The 26,903-nt window shown below is 39.2% G+C and overlaps 1 protein-coding gene across 2 annotated transcripts; it reads right to left on the reverse strand.

The window, feature by feature from the left end:
- Window positions 1-783: 783 nt before the first annotated feature.
- LGALS8 (galectin 8) lies at window positions 784-23,918 on the reverse strand. 2 transcript variants are annotated; one of them, XM_063443616.1, is made up of 10 exons: window positions 23,848-23,918; window positions 21,924-21,987; window positions 19,492-19,580; window positions 16,057-16,267; window positions 14,170-14,289; window positions 12,497-12,553; window positions 12,095-12,121; window positions 11,178-11,266; window positions 6,060-6,225; window positions 784-2,834 (listed from the first exon to the last, which is right to left on the reverse strand). In XM_063443616.1, the coding sequence occupies exons 2-10, from the start codon at window positions 21,960-21,962 to the stop codon at window positions 2,685-2,687; spliced, it is 948 nt and encodes a 315-aa protein (XP_063299686.1). In that variant the 5' UTR covers window positions 21,963-21,987; window positions 23,848-23,918; the 3' UTR covers window positions 784-2,684. The 2 variants fall into 2 exon arrangements, with proteins under 2 accessions (XP_063299686.1, XP_063299687.1); XM_063443617.1 differs by lacking the exon at window positions 12,095-12,121.
- Window positions 23,919-26,903: the final 2,985 nt, after the last annotated feature.

Consider the following 26,903-nt stretch of genomic DNA (forward strand, 5'->3'; position numbering starts at 1 on the left):
ATCTGTATAAACTGATAAAACCACTTCTTCAGGCTGCGAATTCCATATCCTTATTGTCCTTACTGTAAAACACCCTTTCCTTTGCCTTAGACTAAATCTACTTTACTCCAGTCTAAATGCGTGGCCTCGGTTCCAATTTATAGTATTGTTTATGAATAGATTTCCAAACAATGGTTTGTTTTGGCCACAAATATATTTGTATAATGCTATAATATATAATATCCCATATAAGGTGCCGTTTTTCTAAACCAAACAGATTTAATATTCCATTCCTTTTATTCATTTTGTAGCCCTCCTCTGCACTTTTTCTAGTGCCATAATGTCCTTATTTAGAACAGGTGCCCCAAATTGCACAGCATTCACCAGTGCAATTGATCTTACCAGTGATTTATAAAGAAGCAAATTTTATAGTTTGATACTGAGAATTAATATATAACAATACCCTACTGGACTTAGCAATTGCTAATTGACATTGCTGCCTAGTTTGTGGTATATAAGTGTAATTTTACTCTTTGTATTTTTTAAACCCCATTTTGTCCTTTAAAATTGTATATAATATATGTTGGTGCAATAAATGAGAGACAGAAATTGCAGTTGAACATAAACCTTGCAAAAATTGCTTGTGCTCTTAAGTGAAATAAATGAAGCTGTGTCTCTAAGAGGTTAAACACATATTTACAATATTGATCATTCATTTTTAGAGCACCACTTGCACAAATCAACGTTTCATAAGAGATATGCAAAAATTAAAAGATCTGTTAAAATATGAAGATCTACCAAAGACACCTTTCGACTTTTTTTTATTGCAGATAATAATTAGCGTCTACAGTAAAATACTGTAAAGCAATCAGTAGGGAACAATGAAATATACAGGTTCACAAACAATAGTATTAATATAAAAGTTCAAATCTCTGCAGATCTTCATTAACACTCAAGCATGAGTTACATCTTTAAAGACAATTATGCAGTTAACAACATTGGTTTAAATAAAATTAAGGTTTCAGCTCAGTCAATGCTTACAGTGCTGCCTATTCACCCCCCAAAATGCAAGAACTACTTGGGTGAATTGTAAGTAAAAGCATCCGATTTCTCTCATTCTGCTTTAAATAAATTCCCCATTCAATCAGCTGTTTTACGGTTTGCCTTTTATTCATTGTGCAGTCTGGGAATGTTTAATGGTACCAAATGAAGGAAGAAATTAATAAATAATACCCGGTTTCTCACCCATCAGTGGTGTAGAACAGGTATAGGCAACCTTCGGCACTCCAGATGTTTTGGACTACACCTCCCATGATGCTTTGCCAGCATTACGGGTGTAAAAGCATTATGGGGAATGTAGTCCACAACATCTGGAGTGCCGAAGGTTGCTTACCCCAATTTACATTTTTATAATAAAGCTGCTATTTATTTTATATTTTACACATTTTAAAGTAAAATATATCAGAAGAGAATATCAAAAACTCCATAATGTCTGCATTCTTTAAAAGGACACTATAGTCACCAAAACTACTTTAGCTTAATGAAGCAGTTTTGGTGTATAGATGTTGCCCCTGTGGTCTCATTGCTCAAATCTCTGCCATTTAAGAGTTAAGGCACTTTGTTTATGGAGCTATAGTCACACTACCCTGCATGTGACTTACACGGCCTTCCTAAACACTTCCTGTAAATAGCCTTCTAGACCCTGCAGGAGCCTCATGGGTACCATTACAGTTCAATTTAGAGAGCAGCAGATAAAAAACCTTTAGGTAACATCTGTTTGAAAGTGAAAGCATTTTGGTCTCATGCAGGATGTGAGAGTCACAGCCAGGTGAGGTGTAGCCAGGGCTGTATAAACTTAAACAAAAGTGATTTCACCCCTAAATAGCAGTTAATTGAGCAGTGAGACTTCAGCGTCACGATCTATACATAAAAAACTGCTTCATTAACCTAAGGTTGTTTTGGTGACTATAGTGTCCCTTTAATACATTTTCAGTAAATGTATTAACCTATCAAATTATAAACTCCCTTTAATACAGTCTTTGTTCCACTCTGTACAAAAGAGCAATAAACCATACCCTCTTTCTTTCTTCTTTTAAATTAAATTTATGCAAATAAGCAAAAGAATTATATACATCATAAATCAGACCACTAACAAGACACAACAAACAAATCATTGAAGAAAAAAAAACATTCCCTTTTTGTATGATTTCTGGTGTTTTATTGCCTCTTGTACATGGCAGTGTTATCTCCTGTCATGCACTACAATAAGTGGACAATACTTTACTCTTACCAAAAATCAGTGAGGAAGAGAAGGGCAGGGATTAGTCCAGCTACGTCCCCCACCTATTGTTCAAACAGAAGAACCACCAGGAGGCAACATTCACTCTCTAGCTCATATTTACAAGTTGTTTGCCATTAAGAACCAGAAAATACATGTAGTATCACATGTACACAGAGTTAATTACCTATTATTCAAATCAGAGAAAAATAACCATGTAACCTTTTGGCACTTGTCATTATGCCTATGGCATCCTTTATAGGAACAGTGAATTGTGTATAATGGTTTTTAAAGTTTAAGGCCGCTCACATTACTTAATTATGGATATACATTTCCATAGGAATATATCCCATTACTGTATCACTAGCAGTGTGATTAATAACGGAAAAAAATGACAAATTGCAGGTTTCTATCTATATATTAGGGCCTACCAAACACGCACATCAAAAAGAAAGAGGTCTCCACCAATTGAAACCAAGTTGATCTTATTTAGGTCTTTGAATCTATGTTTGTACTCCAGCTGATGTATCCCATTTACAGCAACCTTGTAATGGTTAGCCTCACAGCGTATGATAATCTAGAAACAAATAAAAGACACAGATAGTAACAGATTAATGTTTGCATAACCTTTTTTGTTTTACAGATGCCAATCATTGCTCTCGATAACAAACTAAGAGGATGTCTAAGTAAGGATAATGTAAAAGTAGCTCCCCAATTCAGGGAGCCTTAGATAATGTGAAGATTATTCTGTTAGCACAATGTATTGTCAATTCTTCATGCTGCACACTTATCGTAGCACATATTTACACGTCCAACTCCCCTTTAGCTCAAACAATGTGATGTGAATCACCATTATCCTGTTTGGAATAAAAAGTAGAAAAATCTTTCAAAAAGACCAGCATAAAAAGGTTGGCTTAAAGGATGGCTTGTATAACATTAGAGAAAAGCAAAATACGGGAACTGAGCTTGACTTCAGCTCTGAACATCCTGACAGCTCCGCTGGGAAACTCTATATAATAGTCTTATTTAACAAATTGTAGTCCACAGTTGCAGATTTCCAGTAGCCGAAGTTACTCGGCAACCGGGAGGAACACGCGGTTGTTGATTTTGCTGTGAATCAGAGTTCGGCGACTCGTGCTGGGGGTTGATCAACTGCCTAAAAGAGGCCTACTCACAGACCGGGGAAAGAAGGAGCCGATCCCTTCACCTACTGCATACCAAAACTCAGGAGGTCATTATTACAGTATTTTTTATTTTTTTGAGTTTACACAACCACCTTTTGAGCTTGGTGCTAGCTCTTTGTATTCATATCTTGTGTTATTGCTTGGTTTCTATTCAGCCACATTGGTATCCTGTATCTGTTATACTTATTCTAGTAGCCTTTGCTTTTTTCAAATGTTTTACAGCATATAAGAAAAAAAAATGAGAAATGTATAAGCAAAAACTAAACATGGGTTTTGTGTGTGGATTCTTTTCCTTTTTTTATTTTTTGTTACTATTATATCAACCCTCATAGAGTGGGTATTTAGAATAAAGCATCTATTGCTCAAAATTACATAAGGGTAGTGTGGCTTAGTATTTATAATTTTTTTTAAAGGCTGGCTTGTCATTATAAGAAATGTCTAGCTGCCAGGATATATATATATATATATTTTTTTTTATTCTTTATTTTATTGTGCACGAAAAATACAGTGAGGCAAGCAATGCCACAACAGCCATTGCCAGCATGTCATTTAACATTTAACGGTATCTGTTTGACATTTCAGGGCATAGCACATTTTATATTTTAAGTTAAAGTAGTTGCATCAAAAGTTACATCACGTGTCAGTAACTAGTTAAAGACAGATGAGGAACTTATTCTGAGTTACATACTGACATTTGTGTTTGAAAGGTCTCTAGCTTAACCAAGAGTAATATTAAAGAAATAAAGGTACCACCAGGCAGAACATCACATACTGGGCTGTCTCCGTCAATAGGTAGGAAACGTAACCAAACATAACTGTAACGTAAATAGAGGACATGCATGCTTATTGATAATTGTAGCTACAGCAACAACTGATGAGGATATTAGTGGTACAGCATACGGTGTGCGTCTTAGCATAAAGGGCTGGGGTGACCGCCAGCTCCGGCAGAGTGAAAAGTAAGAGTCAGGGGAAACACAGCCCCTGTCTAGGTGTGGGGAGAGTCCCTGTAGAGTACCCCAAGAGGTCCACTGGGTCCCATCGTCCCGCCTTGTGGGGCGCTGTCCGACGATCTTCGGCAACAAGCTTCCCGGTTGCTGGGTGAGTTTGGGCGCGTTGCCTTGCAAGCTTTAGCACTCTGGTGCGGGCAGCATCACAGTGAGGTTGGTGCATGGGGATGAGGTCTTCGAGTGCTCTCCCAATATAGGTCGCTGGCGCGGGCTCACGGATTGTTGGTGAGGTGTGTTCAGTCAGAGGAGACCCAGCGTTCACTCCAGGAGATTGCCACTGCGGTAAGGGTAGGTGTAATACCTGGAGGCTGCTATGGTTCTTGCCTGCCGTCAGGAATGTTCCAGGGGTGGTTGAGAGCCTGCAAGGAACTCCCGCTGTGTCAGCTCTGGCTGTGTGATTGATGAGCATCGTGCCAGTATGCCACACAGAGCTCTCCTTTTCAGCCAGAGGGGTTGCTGCGCCGCCGTCGGCCATTTTAGTGAAGCCGCGTGGGAGCCTTCCACCCACGACGTCGAGCCACCCAGGTTAGATGTAAAGGTGGTAGCGTGCCTGGTGAGGACCGGGATAACCCCCGCCGGTCCAAAGGTGGGGGTGAACGGGACCAAGAAGGCACCAGGTAAGTGGTAGTTTGCTTCTGTCGGGACAGAAAGCGTGGCAGCGGCCGTCCGCCCCACTCTCCTCCCGATTAGGCCTCAGTCCCCAAGCCTCAGAGTCTCTCGACAGGACCCAGAACCACCCGATATCAGGCACTCCAGCTGCACCGGGACACTCCAGAGCCTCATGTCATGGTCCCCCAGGGTGGTACAAGCAGGATAAGGTGGGTATTTACCCGAAAATACTTTGTTTCCTCAGGAGCCCTAGCTGCCAGGATAGCCGCCCGGCCCCGCCCCCAGATGCCAGGATATTTTATGGTGACATAAATACTAGTTATGGAGTCTTGGAATTACAACCACAGAAATGTAGTTCATAAAACCTGCTGTGCCAAAGGTGTGATGGTCCTGTAGTATTACTTGTGTAGTACCTTAAAGGAGCACTATAGGGTCAGGTACACAAACATGTATTCCTGACCCTGTAGGGTTAAAACCAACATCTAGCCCCCCTGGTCCACTCATGCCTCTAAAAATATAGTAAAATCTTACTTGGCTGAGACTGACACAGAGGCAGATCAGGGGCAGAGCCAGCACAATTCAAACACAGCCCTGGCCAATCAGCATATCCTCATAGAGATTAATTGAATCAATGCATCTCTATGAGGAAAGTTCAGTGTCTGCATGCAGAGGGAGCAGACACTGAATGTTTGGATGCATTTTAGGCAGCCATGACCCAGGAAGGATCTCTAGCAGCCATCTAAGGAGTGGCCAGTGAAGTTATCACTAGGCTGTAAAGTAAACACTGAATTTTCTCTGAAAAGACGGTGTTTACAGCAAAAGGCCTGAAGGTAATGATTCTACTCACCAGAACAAATTCAATAAGCTGTAGTTGTTCTGGTGACTATAGTGTCCCTTTAAACAATGAAGTGCAGGAATTCATACAAAAGGGCTACTACATACATAACTGCATTTAGATTAGGAAGTACAGCTTTACCAAAATCCTGTCTTCTTTCTACTTACCTCAAAATACATTTCTGGCTGAAAAGGAAATTCACTGAGACACCTTTCTTCTTCTCCCCAGCTATCATACAAGTAAGTGTTCCTGACAAACACTTTCTCCTTCATACGTGGATTCAGGTGCAAAGCAATGTCACTGGAGCCAGTAGGCCTTAGGTCAATAGAAAACCTGTAACGAGTGTGATGTAAAATATATCAGAAAGATGGTAGTTTACAGTTTTTAACAGTTTGGGATCGGAGTCTAACAAAAGTAGGATAATGTCATGTCTGCATCATATTTACCATCCATGTGTTCCTGCAAAACACCATCAAAACATGAAAATAAATCATATAAAAAACTGCAAACAAAATCATTAAAGCTAGAGAATTTGATCATCCACAGTTTCCATGATGTACTTTCTACAATACTATTTTGATTTAAAGCAGGCGTGTTGAGAAAAATATGGAACAGCAATATTCATTACTTTACATTGTATTAGTCACATCTAGAATGAGTTACAGGAGCTCAAGATTAAAAGGATAGGATTGTTGAACATCTAAAATCACATGGATTTCAAGTTCAGAGACAACATGGGTTTATTTTAGGGAGATCATGCCAAACTAATCTTATTGATTTTTGTTGATTGGGTAACTACAATAATAGATCAGGGTGGTGCAGTAGACATTGCTTACCCAGATTTCAGTAAGGCTTTTGACACTGTTGTCCATAAAAGGCTTATAAATAAACTGCAATCTTTAAGTTTGGATTCCAATATTGTTGAATGGGTAAGGCAGTGGCTGAGTGACAGGCAGTAGTCAGTGGAGTATATTCGAAGCAATATCTTGTCATCAGTGGGGTATGTCAGGGATCTGTACTTGGACACATTCTCTTTAATATTTTTATTAGTGATATTGCAGAAGGTCTTGATGGTAAGGTGTGTCTTTTTGCTGATGATACTAAGATCTGTAACAGGGTTGATGTTCCAGGAGGGATAAGCCAAATGGCAAATGATTTAGGTAAACTAGAAAAATGGTCAGAGTTGTGGCAACTGACATTGAATGTGGATAAGTGCAAGATAATGCATCTTGGACGTAAAAACCCAAGGGCAGAGTACAGAATATTTGATAGAGTCCTAACCTCAACATCTGAGGAAAGGGATTTAGGGGTGATTATTTCTGAGGACTTAAAGGTAGGCAGACAATGTAATAGAGCATCAGGAAATGCTAGCAGAATGCTTGGTTGTATAAGTAGTGGTATTAGCAGTAGAAAGAGGGAAGTGCTTATTTATTTATTTATCAAATATTTTACCAGGAAAACTACATTGAGATTTCTCTCGTTTTCAAGTATGTCCTGGGTCCACAAAACATTGCATTGTTACATTAGGGTACAATAAAATACAATAAATAAAACAACAGTAATTTGATATGTAAGCTAATTTAGTTTCCTCCAGTTATAATAGAGCTGGGATATGTATACTGAATTAGTTTAATTCATATAGTACAATATCAATAAGATGTCGTTGTAGGTTCAACAGTGATTGTAATAATATTTGTACCCTTCACGAAATGCAAAATACCATTACCAACAGGTCATGGTACATGGCCCTTAGTTAGATGAAGACAGATCATGGTACATGGCCCTTAGTTAGATGAAGACAGATCATGGTACATGGCCCTTAGTTAGATGAAGACAGATCATGGTACATGGCCCTTAGTTAGATGAAGAGTATCTTCATCTAACTAAGGGCCATGTACCATGACCTGTTGGTAATGGTATTTTGCATTTCGTGAAGGGTACAAATATTATTACAATCACTGTTGAACCTACAAGGACATCTTATTGATATTGTACTATATGAATTAAACTAATTCAGTATACATATCCCAGCTCTATTATAACTGGAGGAAACTGAATTAGCTTACATATCAAATGACTGTTGTTTTATTGATACAATTACTTATTGGACTCAATCACATTATATTTGAACTATATGTAGCAAGTTGGACATTATCATTTTATTTGGATTAGCTACACTTATTAAGATTTTAAATGTTATCTATATGTTTTGCTGAATATTACATAATACCAAACTTTATTTCATAAGTTTTAACCATTTAATGCAAGTATATTGCATAGTGTTTCTTCAGCATATTAGGCTATATATTTAAAGGTGTACACTATTGACTACTCCTGGATATTTTATTAGATTTTATCTAATAATTCCCTCTCTTTTTCACGTGCAATATTAGGGATTTTTTTAGTGAAGTTCCTTTATTTTCCAGTTGAGTGGTTCATCTAAGCCATACTATATTCTCTAAAATACTGAGATTTATTTAAAATCTAAATTTTTAACTCACTGTTCCAAAGATCATTGTGACGGTTTTGTCAGTGTTTAGGAAGAGTTTGTTTTTGTGATCCACTTTTCTATCTCCGTAAACTGGTCTTGGAGCACAGCCTCAAGCTGCGGTAGATCGGATTTGCTCACATAGATCACTGTGTCGTCTGCGTACATGTGTGCATTTGAGGATTTGCAGACATTAGGCAGATCATTTATAAATAATGTGAATAGTAGGGGGCCGAGAATGGAACGTTAGGGAACACCACACGTGACTAGGAGAGGGAGGGAGGCACTGTCAGAAATGGACACATATTGCGAGCGATCAGATACATACGATCGAAACCAGGTTAGCGAACAATCACCAATACCTGAGTTTTTGAGTTTGTGCAGTAGAATGTCATGGTCTACTGTGTCAAAGGCTTTTGCTAAATCAAGGAAAATAGCTCCAGTTAGGTTTCCTTGTCCCATGCCAGTTTGGATGTCATTGCAAACTTTTAAGAGGGCAGTTGTAGTGGAGTGATTCTGGCGAAAACCCGATTGATCAGGGGTCAGATAGTTTGATTGTTGGTAATACTCACATAGTTGCGTATGGACACATTTTTCTAAGATTTTTGACAATACCGGGAGCAATGATATTGGGCGATAGTTAGAAACCAAAGAAGTGTCACCACTTTTATGGATAGGCACTACTCTCGCAGTCTTCCAAAGTTTGGGTATATATCCAGACACCAAGGATTTGTTAATTAGGGTTGCAACGGGTTTGGCAATTGCCGGCGCACTGAGCTTCAACAGCATTGCTGGGATTTGATCAGGTCCCGACTGGTTTTTCATTTTTAGATTATTTAGGTGTTTAACGACACTAATGGGTACAGGTCTAAAAATGAACTTGTCTATATTGGGCCTTTGCAAATTTAGTGGTGCCTGATGCACATTTGTAGTTTCAGAATGAGTGTCATTTATTAGCTTGGCAATCAGGGCAGTAGAGCATCCGGCAAAATAATTGTTAAAGGCATTTGCTACATTTAAGGGAAGTTGCAGGGTTTGGTTATCCACTTTGACAGTGGAGGGTTGGGAGTGGATTGGGGGAGTTTGTAATTTATTTACGACTTTCCAAAAGTTTCTAGGTTTTGATAGGTTATTGTTCAGATTTTCACAGAAATATTGGGCCTTGGCCAATTTTGTTTGTTTTGTGCATATATTTTGCCATTGTCTATATGCACAGTGATCATTCATAGAGCCAGTACGCTTGAACTTTGACCACAAAGAATGACGAAACTGGTACATTTGGATGAGGTCAGCAGTGATCCAGTTCATATGTGCTCCTTTTACCCTCACCTTACGCAGCGGGGCATGCAAATTCCGAATTTGTAGGAGTTCAGACTGAAAGAATTCAACAGCACAGTCTAGATCTGGGATAATGTTTAATCTGTGCCATGGGAGGTTCTTAATGTCATTAAGAAAGGATTCAAGATTACATTTTTTGAAGGACCTGGTGATTTTAACCTTGGGAGAAGATTTAATAGCCTTTATTTTGCGCACGCAGTACAGTAAACAGTGATCACTGAAATTGTTTGGGAGAACACTGGCCTCCTGGATTCTATCAGGAGAAGTGGAGAGAATCCAATCCATTGTACGGAACACTGGTGAGACCTCACTTGGAGTATTGTACGCAGTGCTGGAGACTGCAGAAGGATATTGATACTTTAGAGAGAGTTCAGAGAAGGGCTATTAAACTGGTTCATGGATTACAGGATAAAACTTACAAGGAATTCTGTTTAAAGGTTCTTAACATGTATAGCTTGGAGGCAAAAGGAGACAGGGGGGATATGATGGAAACATTTAAATACATAGGGAATCAACACAGTAAAGGAGGAGACTATATTTAAAAGTAGAAAAACTACAACAACAAGAGCATATAGTCTTAAATTAGAGGGGCAAAAGTTTAACCCCTTAAGGACTGAGCCAAATGTACACGTTTTGATCAAAATAAAACGTAAACAAAACTTGGAATTTGACTATATGTCTGTTCAACCGTAATTCACCTCTTTCATATTAAGTGCTCCCACATTTATTATATATCATTTTATTCAGGAGAAATAGAGCTTTCATTTACCATCAAATATTTAGCTATGAAACATAATTTAATATGAACAAAATATAAAAAAAAGTGAGAAATTAAGAAATGTTTTAATTCTTTTAGTTCTGCATGACATTTTAATGTCATAATACAGTTTTCCTTTACTGTAATAAAATACACATTTGTATTCAGCGATGTCTAACGTGTAAAACAGTACCCCCAATGTACAGGAGTATGTCTAGTCTTTTTTAGTAGCCACAAAATTGTCGTTCAAATTAGTTTTTTGCATTTTTCACACACAAACAAATATTAACGCTTCTTATCTGCCGTCACATTCTGTTTCTATGTTTCTGTTTGCCAAGGCATATAAGCAAAGCTACAAGCTCCACCTCAAAGCCATACTTAACAAACTGACTGAATATTTTAATTGAAATAATATGAAGTGGTTATAGTGCCTAGCGTCCCTTTATTATCCAAGAGCCAATTAGGAGTTTATTCACTAAACACTGAATTAAAAACTAAATTGAAAGTTTTGAAGCTTGTTTCAAAAACCTAACCAACTCGACTATGTTAGCTTAACTATTGCAATTTTGTTTTCAAGCCACAAAAATGTATATCCATTGCTCAGTGATTAAATACTTCAGTAAGCTGTGTTTATAATAATGACATTGCCCCTTTATGCATATATTGGTGTTTCACCATTTACAGAAAAATAAATCATTTTACCTTTTGGCATCCTTTTTAATTTCCCCTTTGATGGCCATTGTCCTTCCAGGCACAAATCCACCAGGAATGTTAGCAGCATACGGCAATGTCTACCAAAATTAAAGTGCAGTCAGCATCCGTCATGTGATACATATACGTAATTTCAGCCATTTTAAAATGAACCTTTCTTACAAGAGACTGTCACACACCTAATTAATTCAACTATACAGTGTTCTAGGAATCCAACTAGCAAATATAAGGATTTAAATTTTAGATAATATGCTTAGTCAAACTGCACTGATTCTCTTGGGTGCATGCTCTCAGTATGACTTGCAATCTATCCCGCTCACCTTTTGGGACAGGTAATAAAGAATGTTAGGAAAGGTACTCACAGTAAACCAAATTATAAGCGTCCCTTTGAATCCACAATACATTAGACACAAGGTATTTTTATATTTTATTTTAAAACAGGTTTTGCATTATGGAGGTTTTTTTTATTTTTATTCACAGTAGACCTCACATGTAAAATACACACTGTTAGTATACTAGAGTGAAAGCTCTAATAGTTAACTGTAATAGTTTTGAAAACACTCCTAATAATCTAAATTCACGTAAAAGGCCACATGTCCAAATGGGCCGTGCATAATTTACCTTCTAATAAAAAAAATAGCAATTTTTGCAGCTATTTTAACTCTTGATCCCTTAATTCAGTTCTCTATTTTCTCTTTGTAAGTCAGTTTTTAGCTAGTTACCTAATTTAACATGCAGTTTTCTTATCTGAGACAGAGATTTGATGTCACTTTTAAATGAATGCTTGTGATTAATACTGTTAACCTTTGGTACACTACATGGGTGAACAAACATACACACTCTCAGATTGGCAAATATAAATAGGACAACACCTATGAACACAATATAACACAAAGTACGGTACTTACAAAGTCCATACTCTCTGTTGACTCAGCCTCAAAAAATAAACAAAATTACAAATTAGCGTGATTAGCAATATTTTTTCTTCGTCAAAGATTATTACAAGTAGTCAAAGGGAGTATAATATGGAAATGACCAAGACAGTTTATGAAGAAATGTATATCATAAATGCAAGCTAATGAAATAACCGTTCTTTCCAACATGTTTTGTATGAACTTAGAACACAATGGGGAGTCAAATACAGATGGATAGTAATGTCACTATATAGACTATGTTCACATGGTGGTCTTCTGGTCTCCAAATAATACTCCCCTTAACACAGCATGACATTAATTGAGATATTGAATCATTATTATGCACCAAAACATTCTTCACACAACATATTTATATAGATATTTTTTTAAATGTACCTTATTACTATTTAAAGGAGATGCATCAAGAGAGATGAGCTGGGAACCTTGCAAGGGCTGAAATACAAATACAATTATATTAACGGATATTAAACATTATATGTGGATAATATTAGGTGGACATTTAATATTTCCAGCAACACAAACAGCACAGTTCAAGAATATGTATTCAGTAGCAATTTACTGAGGATTGGCCGAGGTTCTCTTTTTAATGGCACAAGATGGGCTAAAACCAGCTTGAAATCTCAGCGGGGCCCCACCGAAGGGCAAGCTGTTGTCCATTATCAGTATTCTCGTGCACCCTGTTTTTTGTTTTTTTTTGCTCTCCCTAAGTTTAAAGGGCAATCCAGATGTTGACCCCTTTCTCACTGTGCTTACCTCACTGACGAGGCTTAATAAGGCTAAAACTATCATCTAGGGTTGCTGTATCTCTTGTGCAGAAAGAGTCGCTCTGCATATTGGATCTGGACTGCCATTTTGGTTGGCATCAGTCGGATATGCAAATGAACTAGGTTCTCTTTTTAATGGCACAAGATGGGCTAAACTTCATAAATCAAAAGATGGTAAAGGTTGTACAATTAAATTATAAAAAGTAGCTATCCCCAAAAGGCATCACTTATAATGCCAAGTAATCAATACTCTGAATACAAAAGGATTGACACTAAATAAATGATCAATCACTTTATTGTACACTCACATAGAGCCTCAAGGGACTGTGTGTCTTTCTCAAGTGACAGTTAATTCTTGACTGCCACTTGAGAAATGCACACGTGTTTGTGCCGAAACATTGGGGGGGTATTTGTGGTGCACGTGTCCGGTCCTCTGAGGCCCTATGTGAGTGTTATATGCATCTTTTGCTTTGTTACTTGCCAACTATAACCTCTATCATTTGTGTGTTGTAGTAATTATATATTGGTTGTTATATTTGACTGTACAATAACAAGAGGAGTTAAAACCAGCTTGAGATCTAAGTGGGTAGCCATCGAAGAGCAAGCTACTTGAGCTGTTGTCCGTACTCAGGATTCTCTTGCATCCTGTTTTTTTCTGCTCGGGGGATTGACTAGTGAAGTTTATTTTTTTGTGCATAAGCATCTTTGGTTGCAGCTACATAATTTCACAAAATATTGAGGTACACATATTCATCAAGTCATATGATCACACAACTGTACAGTCCTTATGATCTCACAACAAAAAGGTAGTCACATGTGAACAGGAGCAGTGGAGCAAAGTGTAGGTTGAGCACAAGCTAAAATGTTTCATGCTCTGCATTTGTAATACATAATGGTGTCTTTCAGCCCATATGCATGGGCTTCAGCAGCACTAAGCATATTAACAGCCAGGATGGCATATACCATATAAGGGCAGGCACCTCAACAGTGATGCTAAACGAATCCCAGGTACATCCACATGCATCTCCTGTCCACCACCTTTCTCCCAATCGCACAGTTGCCAAACTTGCCAGGTCATGGTATATGGGGTGTATATATTCTGTTTGAATTTAACAAAAAGGGATTACATGGTTCTACATGCAGACATAATTAACCCCTTAAGGACAGACGACGGATATATTCCGTCATGATTCCCTTTTATTCCAGAAGGTGTGTCATTAAGGGGTTAAAAAAGGGAGATTTGGAAATTTTTGGAGTAATTTTGAAATGTATAGCAAAACTTACTGTTTGAGAGGCAAAGCCAATCATTTCAATCATCACTTTGCCGTGTATTCCAATAGTATCAATTCTTCTAAAATCGAGTCTATGCTTATAGAAAAGCAAGTGTTTGCCATTTGAAGAAACCTAAACAGAACATAGAGGTAACATTATCATTCTATACAGATTGGAAATACAGATATTACATACAGAATATTTCATACACATTTAAAAACTTGAAGTAAATGTTTTTGGTTTGCATTTGGGTTGTTTGTTTATTTGGATTGTTTTGTTTATAACTAGTTTACCATCAACAGTTGATCTCATTACTCACCAACAATGTAAAGTAGATATCATGGCCAGTAACTAACAATACATGGCAACTTCAATTCTCTCTACTACCACCATTCACTGTCTAGTGTGAGTAATTCTAGTTATTTATGCATTATTGTTGGGGGTCTAGCATCTCTCATGTAATATTTCTGATTTATTTTTTTGTGTCAAGACTTATATTGACCAAATAAGAGTTTAAAGGAACACTATAGTCACCAAAACAACTTTAGCTTAATAAAGCAGTTTTAGTATATGGATCATGCCTCTTAATTTTCACTGCCATTTAGGAGTTAAATCACTTTGTTTCTGATTATGCAGCCCTAGCCACACCTCCCCTGGCTCTGACTGACACAGCCGGCATGTAAAAAAAAAAAAAAAAAAAAAAAAAAGTTTTACTTTCAATCAGATGTAAATTATCTTTAAAGATTGTATCTCTTGCTCTGTAAATTGAACTTTAATTACATACAGGAGGCTCCTGCAAGGTCTAGCAAGCTATTAACATAGCAGCGGATAAGAAAATCTAAATTAAACAGAATTAGCAATAAAGAATAAATATTAGATGACTCTTTACAGGAAGTGTTTAGGAAGGCTGTGCAAGTCACATGCAGGGAGGTGTACCTATGGTGCATAAACAAAAGTGATTTAACTCCTAAATGGCAGAGCAACAATTGAGCAGCAAGACTGCAGAGGAAAGATCTATACACCAAAACTGCTTCAATAAGCTAAGGTTGTTTTGGTGACTATAGTGTCCCTTTAAGTTAAAACAGGAACAAACAGTTACATATTTTTGAGTTTACAAATACAGTTGACTGTGGACAGACTGTGCACTTGATTAAAAAGGAAGTTTACTACCTCCTCTGCTTTCCAAGGACGTGTTTCAAGTAAAAAAATAAAAAAATAAAAAATAAATAACTGATGGAGCTAACTTCTTGTTTGACAGTTACTTCTATCTTGTATTAGAAGGATTTTGAAGGCATCTTTGTATTGTAATGTTTTTCACGTTTATATATTTTTGTACAGCTTTAAAAAAGGGCACTCTATTCCAATTTAAAGAATCCCTTTTACAGATATGGCCTTTACACAAGAGGGGACTGTAATTAATCCACTAAGGTATAGAGTAGAAATTAGTGTAAAACTGACCATATACTGCCTCATAGGAAAAAAAAGATACCATTTATACTTTTTCAAAACTGGTAAACTGGTTTTAATAATGCCAAATTACAAGGGTGAATGGAAATCGTGCCCTGGTGAGGTGCTCTGGGTGGAGAGGACTAACTTTACAGCCACATAACACATGGGGACGTAAGTTGAACTAAAGCGGACAATGACATTCTGTTTCCTGTGGACACCAGGAACAAGTGCAGCCGCAGGGAGCTCGGTCTAATCAGTTATAAGCTTGTTTTGAAATTATGAATCCTACTCAACATTTCAGATAGTCCCCAGTTTTCAATTGTCTATAATTGCCACAAGTGGGTCTAAGTGAGAGACACACATACTCAACCATCAGTGCTTGTGTTAGAAAAGACCTGAAAACCTGCAATGTCAGAGTAAATGAGGACAAAAATGGGATCTATGGCTTACCTGGAATTTACTAGGGAGAACCAAAATGAGAACTTCAAAGGGCTTTCCCTTAGTAAGTGGCATTTGATGTGTTCTTTCTTCCCAACCCCATCTTTCGTTCTCCAAGGTGTTGCAAACAATGTGCCCAGAACCTTTGAATCGAGGGTTGAAATGAAATGCAATATCTGCCCGGGGCTGGACACTGCAGCCACACTGAAAGTCTATCTGAAACCTGAAAAAAACAAAACACTATGTGTTCTATTGCTCAAGAGAACTGTGCTGAACATCATTTTAAACAGCTTTGATATACATATACTGTATATGAAATAAGCCTTAAAGGGTTACTCCAATGCTTTTAAGGGGGGACATTCTTCTGTGTAAACTTCCCTATTGAACACTATGAATTAGGTCCCCCACATTCATTTGCCCTCCAAACTGCAAAAAAAATAAAAAAAAAATTCTGGCTAACCTGGGATCCAACGCCAGACAATAATTCCAGCGCTGACTTCTACTCCCCCTCCTGAAATCAGCCAGGAGCATGGTGCAGACCACAGAACAGCCTTTTTGTTTTGGTGGGAGGAAAAACGCTTCCCCTTACAGGCACTGCCTGCAATGGGAAGCTCAATACATTTGTTGCCAACATGTACCCATGCTTTGCTGCAACACAAGGAAACCAGAAAAAGTACCTCCTGGCTATCTCAGTAACAGCTGGGAAAGTGAATCCTTTGCATTTTATTTTTGATGCTAAAAAGGATGAGTGCTTTTATACACTCAAAAGAAGGAGATACTCTGTTAACTCCTAAAGAGCTCAAGTGTTTTTGGGGTTTGGAGTAACACTTTAACCAATGCACTGTCCAAATGAACATTTCTACCACATTAACTAGAAATAGAGGTTAAGGGTGGCATTTATGTAAAACAACTTCTAAAGGGCAGCCATATCTTACATAGCACAACTACTAGGCCTTTGTGGTTTTTACATTTATTTATTTTTTGATCAGTTTACATATCTTCTTACTGCATGAGTAATGACATAAAATAATATTCTTGTAAAATTAAAGGGACACTATAGTCACCAGAACAACTACAGCTTATTGAATTTGTTCTGGTGAGTAGAATCATTACCTTCAGGCTTTTTGCTGTAAACACTGTCTTTTCAGAGAAAATGCAGTGTTTACATTACAGTGTCAGGGTACTTATATCGGCAGACATTTTATGCTATGATAGAAATGAAAAGTATATATTCTGAGTCACTCTGAACAAACCAGACTCCATTTTGTTATTTTCAAGTTAACAAAGAGACACAAAATTTCTATCCTTTCTGTAAAACTAACCACTTGCCAGAGCTAAAGGAATGCATAGTATAAACAAACCAAGTGATAAGAGACTGTCTAATTGCTAATGGAATAGAATAAATTCTAAACCCAGACATTTGTGACAGAGAAGATTCAATAATTTAATTTTACTTTCTATATCTAACAAGATTCCTATTGTATTGAAGGGGTCAAAATTAGTTTACGAACTGTCATATTAGAAATTACAGTAGGAATTGGAGACACATAGTCTGAAGAAAATTCAAGAAAACTGTTTGATCTGACAAAAAACTCGAGTTATGGCAACCATATAGATAAGCCAAAATGACGTCAAAATAGCCACCAGGAAAAGTTTACTCTTTCCTGGATAGGTATGTTTAGTGGGACGAGACTGCCCTCTATAGACCAAATACTAAATTTTTATTTGAAAGGTAAGCACACATCTAGTGTTTCTATTGGTCTATTAACTAGTGCCGAACAGAGAAATTTTCCCTTTAAAAGTTAAGACAAAGGGAAGAGAGAGTTATGCAGGGGATGCAGAGAAGGATGCAAAGCAAGACAAAGTAGGCGAGAAAGAAACATTCCTTGACACTTAGCTACCTGAGAACATCTGGTGAGAATATCTATTTAACTGGTAAATATACTGGCTTCATGTAATTAATCTAATTTAATTTAATTAACATTTTCTAATAGCATGATATATGACTGGATAAATCACGACCAGATTTCGATATTTAGAAATCTTAGTTAAATAAGAAGTACATTATTAAAATTTCTATTCTGTAGATGGAAAAATTAATAATTATGTATTTATGTGACATATCACATGTTAGCATATCGTGATATTATCCAGGTGTATTGATTTGCTCTAAATAAGATAAAATATCTTTTTAGGCAAGTTAAAAATTCAGCTTGTAGATTTATTTTTATTGGATGGTTCCAGGAAGTGACTAATGAGCTGGTATAAATGTTATTTTATTTAAAATTACATAGGAATATATCTTAATTACCTAGGAGGTCTAACCAGCATTGAAAGGGTTATTCTAACTGTCAGCTAAAGTTTTTATGGCTTTATGCTGCAGCTCTGTCTCTATGTGAAACTTTCTTTGTCTCTGTGAAGCCCATCATAAATCTTCTTGACAGCTAATGTTGTAGATTCTAAGCTGTGTTAACCGTTGGAAAATATATTACCATTTGTATTGCATATTCATGTTATACTAAAATTTCATTGATTATTGTCACGCATGTTACTCATTATTATTATTTTAAAAATGTCACAATAAATTGTATCTATTTTTATAACAAATTGTGATTTTATTTATATGGTATACATTTCACTTACACGATAACGATCTTTGGGATCTGAGAATTGAAATAGTGGGCAATTCTCAACTGTTTACTATTATTATCCCATAAATATCCCCACAACAGCCTAGTGATAACTTCACTGGCCACTCCCAAGATGGCTGTTAGAGATCCTTCCTGGGTCATAGCTGCCTAAAATGCATCCAAACATTCATTGTCTCCTCCCTCTGCATGCAGACACTGAACTTTCCTCATAGAGATTCATTGATTCAATGAATCTCTATGAGGAGATGCTGATTGGCCAGGGCTGTGTTTGACTTGTGCTGGCTCTACCCCTAATCTGCCTCCTTCACAGTCTCAGCCAATCCTATGAGGAAGCATTGTGATTGGATCAGGCCACCACTTCTGATGATGTCAGCAGACAGCTTGTTTTTCTGAGGCAAACAGCATGCAGAGTAAAAGCTTCAGGCTTGAATACAAGTAAGATTTTGCTATATTTAGGGAGGCATGAGGGGCCCTGGGGGGCTAGATGGTGGTTTTAACACTATAGGGTTTGTTTTCCTGACCCTATAGTGTTCCTTTAAAAAACAGTATATGAAATCCAAGAATTAGAAGAAAGTCCTTTCAGTGAGCACATTTAGGACAAGGAATCGTGGGATATGTCTATTAATACAAACCTCTTTCACCAAGATGTTTTTTCATTGTAGTAGCTCTGACCAGTGTTCAGATATATTTTCATGTTTTCATTTTTTTTTTTTTTAAATGCACCCTTACGGAGCAAATACATATTTTAGGCCAATTGTAAATAATTAGGTAAAACAGTTTCATCATTTATAATTACCTATCTGCATCAGGAGCCACAGTCCCGTGAATTACCACCATCTGCCCCAATTCCAAGCCTCCAAAAATGGTCCCCAAATAAGGGACAACCTATAGTAAACAAATGTGTAAGAAAACATTGTAAAAAGACTAATTTCTACAAATAAATCTTTCTGCACAGAGAGCACACAAAAAAAAGAAAATTAAAAGATTAAATATTGTACTACCTTCCACACTAAAGATGTAAAATATTAATACAGTACTTTTTCATACAGATACCATCCTAAATGAACACTTAAACACAAAGTTAAGAATAGTTTGGCGCTGCTCATTGTCTCTACTACTTCGTACAGAATCCAAAAAGAAAACTGTCGGGCAGCGTCAAGCTACTAATCTGAGCGGATGCACGATAGATGAGCACTGGGCATATACACCAAATCCCAGCGATTCTAACCGGTTTTCGAGCCTCACAACCGCAGTCCCATCGCCGTTAACAAACATGGGCAGGAAAACTAAAAGTTAAAACCTGAAAGACCCAAGCCAGGCATGAATATAGGAGATCTTCTCCACCAACCGCATGGCGCATATGGGCCCAAGATGGCTGACAACCTGGACGATTTCTCAGACAACTCGGACAAACTGTCCCCAGAGGAAGAGGTAAACAGACACATGCTGATGTTACAGCCTCAAACTAAGCCTAAGACTGGAGACTCCAGACCTGTGACAGAAGAAATGCTCCAGACCATGCTTGGAGCTCTCCAACGGTCAATACAGGCGCATGTAGCCCTACTCCGCACTGACATCACGGGCCTGGTAGGCCGCATAGCCGCGGTAGAAGGCTAGAAATCCAAACGCTTACCAAAAGACAAGCTGCCTCCGAACAAAGATTTTCCCACCTGGAAGACACTCGACGCCGCATCAATCTGAAAATCCGAGAAATCCCGGAAAGCACACCCGCGTCGGAGACTACGGAGACTCATAGCACAACTACTAGAGCCCAAGCAGGCCAGAAATCTAAACCTAGACGGCATCTTCCAGGTGCCAAAACCCAGGAAGGCGCCTGAATCAGCACCCAGAGACCCAATTGTGCATGACAAGGCAATGGTACAAACGGCACTAAAAGGGACTACCGCATACAACTTTGAGAACATGGCTCTCTCTTTCTTCGCGGATCTCTCCGGTGAGACGCTGCAATGGCGCAAAACGCTACAACCCCTCACAGCTCTGCTTCAAAGCCAAAACACAGAATATCGCTGGAAATCTCCACAAGCCTTACAAGTGCCGCTCAGTGATGTGGTGCACTCAATCTCAGATATCTCCGATGCACCCGCGCTCCTGGCCAAACTGAGCCTTCCAGGGGACTCACTACTACAGCCCAACAGCCAAGCAACGACATCGGCGGCTCACCAATGGGACCCGAACGCAATCATGCCATTCATCCCGAAGAATGCGACACCAGAAGCATACGCTGCAGCAACAACATGAGAAGCAAAGATGGCGACCTGAGCCTTACTCCATAATTGCATGGGACATACACTAAGTGCAGTTCGAAGATGGTTAGATTTTTTTAGTTCAGAACACTTTTTTTTCCTCTCGTTAAATTCATATTGGAACACCTGCCCAAACCACAGGTCAGATACGCTCATGCTTACCCTGGCCATAAGCCAGGCCTTTTCATCCCACCCTACCTCACCCCCTTCCCCCCTCCTCTGATACCATAGACCCCTGAGGCAGATCACAACTGAGTGCTGGAGGTGTAACTATAGTACAGGCCATGACTTGTAGTCCCGAGCTAACCACCTAAGGTTTACCACTGTTTGCCCACTAGACAGCAGGATCATATGCCCCCAATTTATGGCTCAAACCTATTCTATTGTTTGCTTCCTCTATGGTACTCTCAAACTGTTGGTCGAATTTAGACTGTCTAAGTACCTGAGTATGTTTTCTATAACTTAAAAAATGTGCATCTACACTATTTGCCATAGCACTGCTACAACTTGTATGACATATACTGTTTGACATGGCTGTTGGGGCTTTGTAAGCCTGGTTGTAATATGCTGCACACAAAAAAAAAAAAACTGTCCAGGACACATCAACAAGTGACAAAGGACTCCAGATTTATTGAGGTCCTCACAGCAATCTGAACAATGTTTCAACCTAAAAACTTTAAACAGTTGCCTGATTCCAGCACCTATGTCCCTGGGCGCTGGATAGGCCCCACCAGAGTCAGCGCGATCTGGGAACCTAATGCACATGTGCAGCGAGAACCGTGTGCACATTAGGGCCTTCCCCATTGGAAAACATGCTTTCCTATGCTGGACGTCCAGCATTGTTTCACGGGGTCAAAGTGCAGGAAGCGCCTCCTGGGTGCCTATAGTATCCCTTTAATCAAAATATGATTTATTTTTGTGTGTCTGCATCGGACATGGTTATGAATATAAAAATATTACTTACTGGATTCAGAATTGTTCGCTGACGTGAAAACTCAGACATTTTACCAATTCATAAAGTTCTTGAACTAAAAGGGAAAAACATATTAGAAGTACATATTTGTGCATAACATTGTCTCCTTTCTCTACCAAATAAGAAAAAAATGTTGAATGATTTGCTTTGCCTAGTTTTTTAGGGCTATAGACGTTGTGCTACTGCAGACCCACTTAGAAAAATGCTAATACATTGCTCTGCCTTAACTGCCTGGTTACAAGGCACGTAATATTGGTACATGGCACGTAATATTGGTACATGGCTTTTACAGGTAGGTTACATATAGTTACAATCATTTCACCCAGTTTAATGCAAGGGCCAATATTGGATATTTTTTTTTCTTGAGGGGTGGCTACTACAGAAATCTCTGCATACAACGGTATATTGCAGAACAGCAGCGAACTCTGTACTGTTTGAAATAAATGCATAAACATACAAAACATTACATATAGAAACCTTAAAACTGTCATGAACAAGATAACTCTGGGAGAACTCTCTGGGTCCATCGAGTATAGTCTAAGTGGCAATGTATGATGTTTATTGTATATTTTAATGTAATAAGTACAGTTCAGGAATGTATTAAAAATGGTAACATGCTGCATTTTTCTAAAACACATAAATCAGAGTGTTTGTATGGTCAAGAAGGAAGGGGAGACATTAAGATTGATATTCACATCTCATCCACCTACACAAAGCATAGACCCTATGCACCCTTCCCACATAAACACACACAGACTGCCCCCACACAGACTGCCCCCTCACACACTACATCCCTTACACACACACTACCTCTCAAACACACTCCGCACCTCTAACACACATAATGCCAGCCTCACACACACTGCACCTCACAAACACACACAGCACCCTTCACACACAAACTGCCACCTCATACACACAAATACAGCACTCTTCACTAGTGATGTCCTGAACAGTTCGCCGGGAACCGTTCGACGGCGAACATAGCGTGTTCGCGGTCGCGAACATAGCGTGTTCGCGGACACGAACACGCGAGATGTTCAGTCCGCCCCCTATTCGTCATCATTGAGTAAACTTTGACCCTGTACCTCAGTCAGCAGACACATTCCAGCCAATCAGCAGCAGACCCTCCCTCCCAGACCCTCCCACCTCCATGACGATTAGGGGGCGGACCGAACATGCTATGTTCGCCGGCGAACGGTTCCCGGCGAACTGTTCGGGACATCACTACTCTTTACACAAAAACACACACACACTGCACCTATCACACACACACACGTAGAGAAAAATTGAATAGAAAATGGGGGGGGGGAAATAGATATATTTACATATTTTTTTTTAAAAAAACCTCCTTTCTAAAAATAAAAATGAGCTATAAAATTAGTTACTGCGGCACCGGTGGGCGGTAAGGACATTTTACCATCAAAGATACAAAAGTGGGCGGTAGGTATTAAAAGGTTGACTACCCTTGGGTTACATAGATTGACAGATAGATATAATGAAAGATAGATTGACAGAGAGATTAGATAGATGGACAGAGAGATTAATTAGGTTAGATAGATTGACAGAGATTAGATAGATTAATTATACAGATAGATATTAGATTATATATATATATAGATTGAAGGATAGATTAATTAGATAGGTTAGATAGATAGACATAGATATATGACGAGTGATTCATTAATTAATTAGATTGGTTAATTAGAGAGATTGACAGATAATTTTAATTCTTGTACATGACATCATTGTGGTTTAACAGTCAGTAAATTGTAACACGCAGGGATCACACACACAGTGACCGGGCTGTGATAAAGCAGAGGAGCCGCACTCTATCAGGTGGCTATGGGTCACATAGCTCGGTTACTGAATGCTATCGTACACAGAGTCCCTGTGGGTCTCAGCAGCCACTCACCTGCCCGTTACCGTCCAGCCACCAGCGGCCAACTTCCGGGTTTCACACCAAGCCACGCCCCCTCGTGGCGCATCTCAGGACATCAGCCGGGAAACGAAATTCTGGGCCGTGACGTCACGTTACTGGAGGATAGGGCGACCCTATACAGCCAGTAGCAGTGACTGACTCCCTATACAGCCAGTAGCAGTGACTGACTCCCTATACAGCCAGTAGCAGTGACTGACTCCCTATACAGCCAGTAGCAGTGACTGACTCCCTATACAGCCAGTAGCAGTGACTGACTCCCCTATACAGCCAGTAGCAGTGACTGACTCCCCTATACAGCCAGTAGCAGTGACTGACTCCCTATACAGCCAGTAGCAGTGACTGTCTCCCTATACAGCCAGTAGCAGTGACTGACTCCCTATACAGCCAGTAGCAGTGACTGTCTCCCCTATACAGCCAGTAGCAGTGACTGACTCCCTATACAGCCAGTAGCAGTGACTGACTCCCCTATACAGCCATTAGCAGTGACTGTCTCCCCTGTACAGCCAGTAGCAGTGACTGACTCCCTATACAGCCAGTAGCAGTGACTGACTCCCCTATACAGCCAGTACCAGTGACTGACTCCCCTATACAGCCAGTAGCAGTGACTGACTCCCCTATACAGCCAGTAGCAGTGACTGACTCCCTATACAGCCAGTAGCAGTGACTGACTCCCCTATACAGCCATTAGCAGTGACTGTCTCCCCTGTACAGCCAGTAGCAGTGACTGACTCCCTATACAGCCAGTAGCAGTGACTGACTCCCTATACAGCCAGTAGCAGTGACTGACTCCCCTATACAGCCATTAGCAGTGACTGTCTCCCCTGTACAGCCAGTAGCAGGCACTAGGGAACTTTGAAAGCAACACTTTTTGCATTGTTGTCCCCTAAACCACGGAGTAAGCAGAGTATTTAAAATATAAAGTTAAAATAGTTGGGCTGGAAAAAAAGATATCAAGTTTGGAAGCTTGGCTAAAATCCTTTGTCAGTTCCCAATATTTCCCATTTGTTGAATAGCCCAATTTTGAGATCAAATGAAAACTCCACTACTCAAATACAAAAACATACAAATAACTGTTTGGTATATTTACCCCCAATGAAAAACATGCATGCTTTTAAAATGACACTTTACTTACCAAATACAAAAAAATACAAAAATCACTGTTTGGTAGATATACCCCAATAAAAACATCTATGCATTTAATGTGTTATGGAAAGGATACGTAAAACATTACTAATAAAAATGATCACACAGAAATAAAAGTTTGGTATTTATTGAAAGGGACTCTATAATCACCAGAACAACTACTGTGATGTAGCTAGTGTCTACAGCCTGTCCCTACAGGCTTTCTAATGGCAGGCGGACTTATAAGGAGCAGCCTCATGGGGTTTGATGGAGTGGAGGTTTGTGGGTAAGTATCAGGTGAGTGTTCACAGGTAGCGCGGGCCAGGTGTCAGGCGCAGGGCAGCGCGTGCGTCTTGTTTCGGCAGGAAGCTCACGCTCAGGTAGGGATCCTGATTGGTTCATTGCGGCATGAGCTCCCTGCGCGGTAACCACAGGGGTATAAATTTAAAGGCACCAAAAAATTATTCATCTCAGCTGATGACAGACAAATCGAAAATTCGCTGTTTTAATTGCTAAGCTGAAGCCCTCCATTTGTATAACGCATACAGATACATATATGGACACACATGCTAATACACAGACACACAGAATGACATACATTCAGATACACAGAATGACACTTCTACAGATACACAGACACACACTGATACACAGACACACATACAGACGGACACACATATAGACACACATGCAGATGCATATACACATAATGACACTAATACAGATATAAACAGGGACACACATACATATACATAGGGGCACACACTGACACACATGCAGACAAACAGATACACATGCAGAGAAACAGATACACACAGATACACAGAGACATACAGATACACATACAGACACATATGCAGACAAACAGATACACATACAGACACACACACATACAGATACACACAGAGACATACAGACAAACACACACCGAAATACTGATACAGACATTCTCTCTCTCGCGCACACACACAAACTGTTAAAAAAAAAAACATTTAGTCACCCTTCTGTTTCCTACTTTTAGGTGCAGGAGGGTGACTTCCCTGGGGTCCAGTGGTTGCCTCATGCTGATGGCAGTCAGAGCTCCCACTCCGAACTCCCTCCTCTCCTCCCCGGCAGTCTCCTCCCACGTGCACTCTGTTAGCTGGGAGGAAGTGACGGCTTCCTCCCAGCTCTGACGTCATCATTGGGGCTAAGTCGCGCTATTAAAGCACTGCAGCGCTGACCGGGCCCCAGGAAATCCCTTGGCAGCGGGACTTGGTCGTCAAGTGCCTGGAACTGATTTCAGCCAGGCACTCTGACGAACTCGACCCACGGCTCGTTCTAGTTCCATTTCACCTATACGAACGGCATTCGGGAGTTACAAACTAACAAACATGGGAAGCATACTACACAAACCAGTTTTCCTCTATCTTATGTGGTTTTCGTGCAAAACCCCACAAATGCCACTATTTCCATGGAACTATTTTGGGTTTACTCCTTGTGGCAGACTGGTCAGAACTTCCATGCGATTGAAAACTAACGAACGGATCTGGGTGATTTTCGGATATATTGTTCGCCCAGATCCAAGGTATCCAGGGATGTGACTTTTGTGGGGTTTCCCTGTATTTTGGGGTGTTGCAAAATTGTGTATTTTTTCTGCACTGAAGATAATTGAGTTTAGTATATTTACTGACTCAATCATCTCTCAGTCACAGAGGAGAAGTTTATGCACTGTATAAATTTGATGCCTGTACTTCCATTTATATCAGTCTTCACCCAGCATTAAGCCTTGGCTCATGTGTGGGGGGGTTATTCTATGCATGTGATAATTTGCCTGTGGGATTTGCTTTTTCACTTGAAAAAGGGTTACCCGTGACGGTGATACTTTGGCAGACCGTCACACTATGTACCAGGAAAAATGCAACATT

The sequence above is a fragment of the Pelobates fuscus genome, chromosome 2 (assembly GCF_036172605.1).
Source record: "Pelobates fuscus isolate aPelFus1 chromosome 2, aPelFus1.pri, whole genome shotgun sequence".
NCBI lineage: Eukaryota > Metazoa > Chordata > Amphibia > Anura > Pelobatidae > Pelobates > Pelobates fuscus.

What these genes read in the sequence shown, in the direction of transcription:
- LGALS8 (XM_063443616.1), bottom strand. Translation starts at nt 21,962, where the DNA reads ATGTCTGAGTTTTCACGTCAGCGAACAATTCTGAATCCA. An exon ending in TTGGCTTTGCCTCTCAAACA is followed by an intron (nt 12,554 to 14,169) that starts GTAAGTTTTGCT and finishes TTTGTATTTCAG; the next exon opens with CCCTTGCAAGGTTCCCAGCT. An exon ending in CAACAGAGAGTATGGACTTT is followed by an intron (nt 11,267 to 12,094) that starts GTAAGTACCGTA and finishes TAATTTTGGTAG; the next exon opens with ACATTGCCGTATGCTGCTAA.